Source organism: Rutilus rutilus (genome assembly GCF_951802725.1).
Source record: "Rutilus rutilus genome assembly, chromosome: 15".
Taxonomy (NCBI): domain Eukaryota; kingdom Metazoa; phylum Chordata; class Actinopteri; order Cypriniformes; family Leuciscidae; genus Rutilus; species Rutilus rutilus.
In genome coordinates this window covers 31,688,362-31,698,441 of record NC_140220.1, presented here as the reverse complement: position 1 = coordinate 31,698,441, position 10,080 = coordinate 31,688,362, and the positions used below count along the sequence as shown (strand labels likewise).

The 10,080-nt window shown below is 38.3% G+C and overlaps 1 protein-coding gene across 4 annotated transcripts; it reads right to left on the bottom strand.

Annotated features, from left to right (window-relative positions):
* Positions 1–810: 810 nt before the first annotated feature.
* slc10a1 (solute carrier family 10 member 1) lies at positions 811–9,492 on the bottom strand. Of its 4 annotated transcripts, none has more exons than XM_084431609.1 (7): positions 9,422–9,492; positions 8,873–9,289; positions 6,228–6,432; positions 1,930–2,108; positions 1,768–1,792; positions 1,593–1,659; positions 1,205–1,396 (listed from the first exon to the last, which is right to left on the bottom strand). In XM_084431609.1, exons 2-7 carry the CDS (start codon positions 9,259–9,261, stop codon positions 1,326–1,328), a joined length of 936 nt encoding a protein of 311 aa, XP_084287735.1. In that variant the 5' UTR covers positions 9,262–9,289; positions 9,422–9,492; the 3' UTR covers positions 1,205–1,325. The 4 variants fall into 4 exon arrangements, with proteins under 4 accessions (XP_084287733.1, XP_084287734.1, XP_084287735.1 ...); XM_084431610.1 differs by having other exon boundaries at positions 1,240–1,396; positions 1,926–2,108; XM_084431607.1 differs by having other exon boundaries at positions 811–1,396; positions 1,593–1,792.
* Positions 9,493–10,080: the final 588 nt, after the last annotated feature.

Here is a 10,080-nt window from a genome sequence, read left to right as displayed (position 1 = left end):
GTGCAACCACATACAATTGGACACTTTGAAGAAACTTTTCAGGCTGATTCTGTTGTTTTTAAAGTAGGGAGAAAAAAAGTGTACTTTCTGCTCCACGGTTTATCTTTCACTCTTTCTTTGTAGCCCCAGCACCCACTGTAGGCTACTTTGGCCCCAAATTCCTCGTCTTTTTTTCTTTCTTTCAACTTTTTTAAACTCTGGGATCCCCTGTTAGGGTCTGTTAGTTTCTTCAGCTGCTCTTGTCACTGTTGTGCTTCACTTTTGTTTTGTGTAAGAAAAGAGAAATAGTTCATTTTAAGAGTTACAGTATACTTAATTTTTTAGGATTTGTAATTTTTTGTCTTTAGAAAAAATAAATAAAAAGACTGATAGATTGACTGATTGGTAGGTAGGTCGAACTACCACCCATGACAAGAAATGTATTTCTGTAAGTTCATAAAATTGATGTACCTTTTGGGGTGGTTAAGATAAAGTCTGTGCTCATTCTTGCATTTAACAATTTAAAATTTAAAATGTCTAAATTCTAATAAGTATAACACACCGTTGCCATGAAAAACAGAGCGTTGCTATGGACGCAGGATTCTAACCGTAGAGACGGAACGGACTATTTTCTTTAGCGGAAGCAATACAATCGTTTTTAAATCAACAAACTCCTTTTTAAATCAATATTTTGTGTCAAATTATTGATTCATTTGGTAGGTAGCCATGTAATAAGCGGGACAATGTAGAGCGAGGCGGTTGTTATTGCGAATACAACCCCTTCAGGCTGATCAGGACCATAGACTGTAAAAAATAGATCAGGACCCAGACGCGAAGCGGACCTGTTTTTATTTTACATAAAACAGGTCGTACAGTGTGTTCTTACTGTGAAAATGAACCCACTATATGACAATATGCACTGTTATCGGTACACAATTCCTGCACACATAACCTGGATGAAAAGTGCTACTTTTTAAACTTATGCTAGAAAAAATAATAATAATAATACTCCAGTGCTATATTCTGAAAAGTTCTGTTTTATTAGGGTATGACTATAGTTTATTTTATTATGGCACTAAAACAATTATTAGTGTCTGACTGGAGGACAGTACAAAAGAACAATTAGGTTCTACAGTCAAATTTGTTATGTATTTTAGAATGTAAACAAAACAGTTCTATACTTACTATACAGTTTTGATTATGAACTCTTCTATTAACTAAAAAACTGGACTAAAACCGTACAGCTTATGGTGATATTTAGGGCCCGAGCACCGATGGTGAGAGGACCCTATTGTTTTTTTGTCTTAAAATTGCTTTTTCAGCTTAATAAGCACTATGGAGTCCCCTCAGATGTCACTGTCAGAGGGTCCATTAGTTTCTTCAGCTGCTCTTTCCACTGCTGTGTGCACTTGTGTCTCTGTGTAAGAAAAGCGAAAACAGTTCTTTTTAGAATTTATAATAGGCCTACTTATAATAATTTTCAAATAAGCATTACATCAATATTTAGGTTAATAAAATAGAATTCTACCACTTTTAATACTTAGATAAAATAAGTTGATAAACATTCTTCTCAGCAATGTACTTTCATAACAAGTTTAATGGACTTCATGTACCTTTTTGGGATGGACTCAGCTTCTGAATGCATCTGAACAGGACTATGAAAAAAAGAGCCTCGACTATCTGGAACACAATGTAGAGGATGGGAAAGAAATACAGCTGACCAATGAGCTCAGCAGGGAAGGCCACCTTCAGGATTGTGGAACACAGTTGGATGTTCTGACAACCTACCTCCACAGAAACAGTACGTCTGCCACTGAGGACCAACACAAATGAACATCACACTTGTGAAAAATGCACTGTGACTGTAAATCAATTGGTTGACTATCTTGAGAACGGATTTGCACCTTGGCCAGATACAATACAATTTCATATTCCGGTGGACATACATACGGTGCATTCATCCTGAACAGAGTGGACAGGATATATCCACATGTGAATCCAATCAATGGCATCAATGCAGCTGTGGCTACAAGTTGAGGAGATAGCACCGTGAAAAGTTTTCCTCCATCAAATATACCAGCAAGAACACCAATGACAACACAGGAGATCAGCATCACTATCAACCCAACCTACAAGCCAACAGGGAATAAAGCAGGAACATAGTTTAAGAATATACTTATAATTCATATAATTTGTCTGTCATACTGATGGCATGTAGCCAGAGGATTCATCCTTTACAATACAGCAGATTGTGTGGTTGAGCAGCATAAAATGTTGATAAAGTGATGTTTTTTTCACAACATGTAAGAATTACCATAATTACAAGATGACAAGTCAGAGCTTTAAAAAAAATCAGAGTTTACAAATTGTAATTGTGAGTCCAGTGAGGGTATAAACACTCGGTAGCCATAGGTTGGAATCTCATAATAACTGTAATTCTGCATATGTGTGTGTTTCCGCGTTCAAGTCTGTTTGTGTTGGGTATTTTTTCAAGTGATGCTCAAATGGATCAAATAAGTGGAGCTTGACCTAAATTAGGTTTAGGGTTAAGGTTAGGGTTAGAGCATGTGGTACTCACTTAAGAGCCTAGTTATGTCAAGCTCCCAGTCTCTGGACATAATGGGTGAAGCTTAACCTGTATAGTCCAGAGGCAGCCTTTTTCAGATTTCAGTCTATAAATGTGTAAAGGAATCATTCACTTGAAACACCACTACGCTGCTGGGAGACACACAATGGTTTTGTTTTGGCTTTGTTTAGAACTATTTACATAGCAAAAACACAGTTAAGGATGATAACTATTATGATAAAGTGAAAGTGATTCTGTGCCGTTGTCATTAGAGTTGTGGTGTGGTGCATATAATTAGAACGATTATTAAAACTTTATAGTTCCCTTTCAATATCAGTCTCTCCACGTTGCGTCATCCTATAACACTATGGAGAAACACCTTTCTCCTAGAAATACTGAATCCTAATTGGAATAACACGTTGCACCTCAATAGCCAATGGCATTCAAGCATGCGAATTAGGGGCGGGAACGTCTCCTTTATAATGCAGAGCTGAATTACATTTTCTCATCGCCAAAAATGGATCACACGTTAGCTGATCCCTTTGAGCGTTCCGGTGGACGAAGATGACTATTAAAACCTGTTCAATCTGTGCGGGTCCCACCAAGCTTGTGCTCCACGAGTTGTGCGTTTTCTGCCTGGGTGGAATCCACCATTAAGGGTTCTTTAACGCTATCTCACGACCAATACGTACAAATTCGTACGAGTGAGTAAAAGGTGGCTAATTTGGCTAGTAGACAATTTGTCTATACCCCAGGGGTCAGGGGTAGGTCATTCGTACGAATTCATATGAATTGGTATAAATAAAATATGTACGATTTAGCAAAAATCGTATGAATTCGTACGAGTGAGGTCGTATGAATTCGTACGAATCAGCCAACTCGTAAAATTTTTACAAATTGCCGTGAGATCGGGTTCTTACTGCCCTCACTGCGATGCCATGAGCGACAGGACTCTCCGGATTCGGATAGCCCTCACGTAGAAAGAGCATCTGGCCTCCAACCTGCCACATCTCCCCTCGGCTGCTCCTCCTGAGCCACAGAGACAGAAGCAGCCCTAGTTGAAGCTCAATGTGTTCAATGGTGAGTTTACGCCGGCTCAGTGCCCGTGTGCCTTCAATAGTGTAATAAAATGCGTATATATATTCAAACACAAAGTGCATTAGTATCAGAGCACCTCCTCCAGCTCGTCCTCACTCTCATATTGGCCAATGGACTGGACTATATCTGTGGACCTGAAATATGTCTACTCGGAACTATGGCACAGGTAAATTGTGTCTTTTACACATGAGTACTCGGATGGCGACTGAATGCCCTCCATGCTCAAGTATACAGATACTACAACAGCTGGTCACCGTTATATTCATTTCCAACCCGCCCCATCGAGATAAGGAAGGACCTCTCTCAAGCAAATGGCATTATTCGTCCCAATCCAGAATTGTGGAATCTGCACATCTGGCCGCTCATCAGAGCCCACCAGCGTTAGTTATGCCTCAACGCGTGCTGAATACGATTACTGAAGCAAGGGCCCCTTCTACAAGGCGCCTCTACGCTCATTAATGGAGAGATTTTGAGCGCTAGTGCAGCTCAAGGGAGGATAATTGCTCAATTCCTGTCATTCAGTCCTTCTCGCAAGAGCGCTTAGATAGAGTGGCAACACGCCTTCTGCGCTCAAAGTATATGCTGCTGCTTTGTTATCATTTTACAGCGAGGTTAACTGCCAGACGGTTGGCAGGAATGACCTGGTGGTCAAGTCTTTAAGAGGCGCGAGATGGGCACGGTGTTTCAAATAGGTCCACTACTACGTTTGTCATAAGGCTGTGCTGGTGCTGCCACCGCTTACGCCACCTTCACACTGGCAGTTGAAATCAGCTCCGATACGGCTTCGAAACGACCGGAAGTCATTCATTTCCTATGGAGATTTGTAGACCGCATGCGAATGGGTCCGAACCAGGTCCGAAAATCGTGTCAGTTGGTCATCCGGATGCGTTCAAAAAATGTAACTCTTGCGAAAGGCTACGGACGGTTCCTATCCGACAATTTCAGCGGAAGTTAGCGTTGCTATGGTACTGATAAACAAACCTGAATTCTTAACTTTTAATAAAACAAATAATGATTTTATAACGATAAGTTGTCATGTCATTTTTTTATTTTCGTGATTTTCTAACGTTATTAGGGCAGTTAATACAATTAAAATGTATAATTAAATATTGTGGCCCCCGCTCATTCACATACAGCCAGAAAATTCCATGATGGCAAATCGTCGGCTGGTCAATGATTAATGTCTCTATAACCCTCATCAGAGAGATCATACAGAATTGTACATTCTGACACTGACAAAATCAACCGTTCTAATCTCTCCGCCATTTTTGTTCTACTCGCTTCCGAAACTTCCGACGCTTTTCAACGGTGTAGTACGACGTCCGCTGGGGGCGTATTGCGTATTGTGAAGGCGGCGTTAGCCAAACCATTTACACTGAACCCCTGAAATGCTGATCCGGTAGTCTTCACTGCTGTGTGTTAACACAACACATACTGTTGCGAGACATATGATGCTATGCAACTTTTTATGATAGTTGTATCTTATGCAGTATTTCTACTGTGAGACATTGTGCTTAGGCTCAATGCTTAGCATTGTTCACAGTAACACGGCATGATTGGACTACGTTCCCCATAGCGTCATTGAATGACGCAACATTGAGAGACCAATATTGAAAGGGAACGTCCCCAGTTACCATAACCAAACGAGATGTTACATTCATGCCGTGTTACTTATGCTCAGGGATTTTTGTGCCTTATTTAATAGATTCTGAGGAAATGTTCGTGACACTAACTTGCATGCTTGAATGTCATTGGGGTGCAATCAGGCTTAAGTATTTCTAGGAGAGAGGCGATTCCCCATAGCGTCATGGAATGACGCAGCATATCGTTCCCTCTTTTCAGGGAAGCGAGGTTATGTTGGTAACTAGAGATGTTATCGTTCTAGTTATCCTTGGTGTAAATGGGTCTTAAATTATTTTCAATAATACTCCACAGGGTCAGGAATTTCATGTGATCAAGGACAAAAGATGTCCCCACATAATGTTAGCTTCTTGTTTGTTCAACTGTTGAATACAAGCAGTGTCACTGTCATGCTTCAGGTCATAGCTTCCAAACAGAACGAGACAGTGCGTATCATACATAACACGAACAATACAAGGACTGAAACAAACTGAAGGACATACATAGAGATAATTAACTAAATGAAGACAGCTGTGCTCGTTAAATGAATCTCCATGACAACAGATAATGGAGGGACACTAGAACCAAGGAAACACAGGAAACAGGTAACTGAGGAATACAAAATAAAAGTCTATGAAAAAATGAAACTAACTGAACATAACTGTTACCGTCAAACGCATGTAATGTGTGTTAACAGACCATTGATCTGGGAAACATAAGACCCATTTTAATGTGTTCATTATGTGTCATATATTAATCTGGGGAACACAGAGCCCTGAAACATAAGACCCTGGCAACATTGGAATGACCATCATGGTGCTGTTTTCCAGATCAGCATGGCAGTTATTCAGCCGTAGGAACAATGCAAGTGTGTGCACTGTCAATACAGCACAATTTTTTGTTTCATTTTGGCTTATTACAATCTAGAAATTGTTAAAGTATCCATGCATGAATTATCACACACCTGGATGATGATCTTAGAATACTGGGGCACTCTGTAGTTGATCAGGACCCCAATACCACAGGGCACCAGGATCATAATCAGGGCAACAGTGATGCCAGTGAAAGGAACATACTGCACCAGGTTTGAGAAACCCTGGCTGTACAGGTAGAGCAGGAGGGGCATCATACCCAATCCCAGTGCTGTGGAGCATGTAGTCATCACAACACTGAGAGAGAGAGAGAGAGAGAGAGAGAGAGGGGGGGGGGGGGGGGGGAAGTTAAATTAAGAAATAAGAAGATACTTTGTGCAACATAAGCTGCCTTCCATATCGACAGACAAACTTCTATATTTTTCTCTGCTAAAAAACAATTCTTGTAACTTAGACATATATTGTATGTAACTTGGCACTCTAGCGGTTTAAAAAGAACATTGTTTCGGTTGTGCTTCGGCTCTGCGTGACTGTGCGGATGAATATGGTTTTGCGGCACCTGCAAACACATGGAAATCCCAAAATAATGTCATCTGAGCATGTAGGTGGAATATTTTATGCTTTTCTTTTGCATAACATGTCTAATTGGAAACTGTGCTATTTTTGAATGAATGATGTTCACTGAATCTTGAGATAAGGGACAAAACATGTTTTAGATGTTAGTTTTTTTTTTTTTTTTTTTTATGCTACTTTTTCCAGAACAAGGCCAATATATCGAAACTTTCGTTTTTGGTACTTGTTGATACCGATACCTGTTTTTCATTGCATTTGTAAAAAAATGTATATATAAACCAAAAGAAAATGAACCATATTCATTGGTTTAAATTGTTTAAAGCTTCAGGTTTTTTCAAGCTTAATTATGTCTGGTAAAATGAATTGTAGCTTCTGTTACTTTCATTGCTCTATCGTATTTTATATTTTATTTAATAGCACAGCGTATATTTAGATCTGCTTTAACAGGGCTCAATACTAAGGATGGTTTTTTTTTTTTTTTTTTTTTTTTACTGTCCCGGTTGGGTCAGTGGTTCAAATGTTTAGATACCAGTAAAATATCAGAGTTATATTATAATTTTGATTCTACAGCAGAAACTACTAGCCTAATTAATGTCAATTTAAAACATTATTAAATTAAATTAAAAAAATAAGAACAAATAATCCAATTCCAATTATAGCACAAATAAATTCGATATAACAAAGATACAAATAAAATTAACAGTGCTTTTCAGGTAGCTCCAACATAAGTTTTCAGGTACATCATTTAAATAAAGTAATCAAATGTAAAATAACACTGCATAGTCTTCACTGTATAAATTAAATATTGATGAATTGTTAAAGTTTAGATGGTCAATTTATTCAGTCAAAAGCACTGATTTCTTTGTCCTTTGTTGTTTAATTAACTTTAAAAACACAGCAGGGTGTTTATTAAGCTGCTGTCCCTTTAAGACCGAATGGACATATCAAATACAGCTACTACATACATTTTATATCTTAACTGTTTACATTCACATAAGACATTGCCAACTGTGTACTAGGATACTCGATACATTTTTACATAATTTTGGGTAAATTCACCAGTTCAAGCACAAGAAGACGTGAAAGAGAATTCAATGCAGTATTCAAGCGCTGACACCTGGTATCTAAACGCGCTTCGGATATTTGCACACAGTAAACTTCTTGCCCTTTAACAATGTAGGGCACAACCCATCATATAGCAGATCAAGTTTTAATTTAGGCCTATAATTTTATTTTAATCAAGAACATGCAACTGAAGTGCTCTCTCTCTCTCTCTCTTTACCGTCATTTAACGTTAGTAATATGTGCCTTGTTTTACTCTATTTGTTATTGACATATCCGACCAAACTACAAACTTCCCAGCGATGTCTGTGAAAAAAAGGATGCGCTCGACAAGCTTACGACAAACCTTCTCTGATATAGGCCCTATCCATTTCATGTTTGCTCTGTTGTCGTTGTTTCTTTGTCACAAGCACTGTACTGTACACACTGCTGGTGGCTATTGGTGGCTATCGGATAATTTTAATGAGTAGACTACGAGTACACGAACGCAGTATTGGCCCAAAGCCGATACTGGTATCGGTGCACCCCTAGCAACTACAATATACAATATCTAGGATTTTCATTAATGTTATTAAAGTAGCTATTACTACCATATTACATAATTGTTATACAAATATATATGAAATAATTCCAACAAGATGTTTTATGCAATAAATGAAAGGTCTGTTAGTATGAAATATATATAATTAGAAACTTTAATGAGAAAACCATTGGAGGGATGTCTGCAGCAGATCAGTGACAAAAACATCCTGTTTTGCTTTGTCTTTCCTCAAAATTGGAATTGGAATGAGTGCTACAGTAAATAATGAAATTAACAGCAATTATTTTATTTTTTGAGGGTTTTTAAATAAAAATGCTGTATAGGTTTAACAAATAAAACTCAAATTCCAAGTACCAAGGAACACTCTAGGGTATGCAAACATCTTATGCAAACATCTGGGCTAAAAAAAAAAAAACCCACCTGATTTGCTGATTGTCAGTGATCTGTTGCTCAACTGGCAAATGATTAAAGGGACATTTTTGCAGGAGATTTCTCAATAAGGTTAAGCTAATCTTTTTCCATGTTTTACTATGGGACGGTATTTATTGTCTCAAGAATTACCTGAGGTTCATGTCTCCCTGAAGAGCCAGAGCAAAGATGTTTGAGAGGTTTCCTCCCGGACAGCATCCACAAATTAGCACAGCTAAGGTCTCCATAGGACCTAATTGAAACAGCTTTGCTAGGCAGAAGGCTGTGAGGGGCATTATGCCAAACTGAGCCCCAACTGCAATCGCCACCCCTTTGGGTTTGGTGAGATGATTCTTGATCTTTGAGATCTCCATTGTGCAACCAAGAGACACCATGGTAATAAAAAGAATGACAATTAAGGCCGAGCGGACGACCATGTCCAGACTGTCACTGAATGCAGAGCCATTTGTAGTGGTAGTGTTTACATTCCTGTCAAAGCTTGAAAAGTTGGATTCGATGGTTGGATTGATAGTGACTACCATTTTTTTTTTCTTTTTTTTTTTTCATAAGCTGTGAGATAAGAGAAAGGAAGTTAAAGTGTCAAATAACATTTAAGCAATCCAATAAACAACAACAACAAAGTTTTTTCAAGTTGTTAATAGTATGTTTTTTTTTATGTAGATAGATAATTCTCAAGCCTACCTTTGATTCATGTAGTGCTTCAGTGAATAGGGTTCTCTAGAAAGCCAGAGTGAGCAAGTGAGAAAAAAAAAATCTGTCCTCTGCTCTGGTGCAGTTTTTTTCCCCCAACTTGTTTGTTCCTTAACCCTTTAAGGTCTTAGCTATTTAGAACTGGTTTGACCTTATTTACATTTAATATAATGTAATCATTTCTGAACACAGACGGATGTACACGGCTCAAAACTGTGTACGCCACAGTTAAAAAAATAACAGTTATGATCAAACACGAATATATAAATTTAGTTGTTATATACATTAAAAAAAAAAGAAAAAAGAGAACATAAAAGGAAAATATACTCCTTTGCAACATAAAGTCAATCTTGTGCACAATTTTTTTTTTTTTCTTGTATATAATGTGCGGGGCTCCGTAGTACTCCAAGATTCAAATCTAAAATCTTTGCAAGAGTCTGATTCTCGTGTTCTTTGCTACCCACGGTCTGTAACCACATCCTACACAACGCAGCGCACAAGATGCCAATGGTTTCAAGAACTAGAACCAATGTCTTCCAGAAGAACAAAATATTAAGTTCTCTCAGGTACTTCGTCAGTGTAAGCTTCACATCGAATACTTCTATAATAGCCTACTTCTAGTAGCGTTTTCCCCCACTCTACCCTAAGTT

What these genes read in the sequence shown, in the direction of transcription:
- slc10a1 (XM_084431607.1), bottom strand. Translation starts at nt 9,261, where the DNA reads ATGGTAGTCACTATCAATCCAACCATCGAATCCAACTTTTCAAGCTTT. An exon ending in CAGGGAGACATGAACCTCAG is followed by an intron (nt 6,433 to 8,872) that starts GTAATTCTTGAG and finishes TCTCTCTCTCAG; the next exon opens with TGTTGTGATGACTACATGCT. An exon ending in ATTCTAAGATCATCATCCAG is followed by an intron (nt 2,109 to 6,227) that starts GTGTGTGATAAT and finishes GTTGGCTTGTAG; the next exon opens with GTTGGGTTGATAGTGATGCT.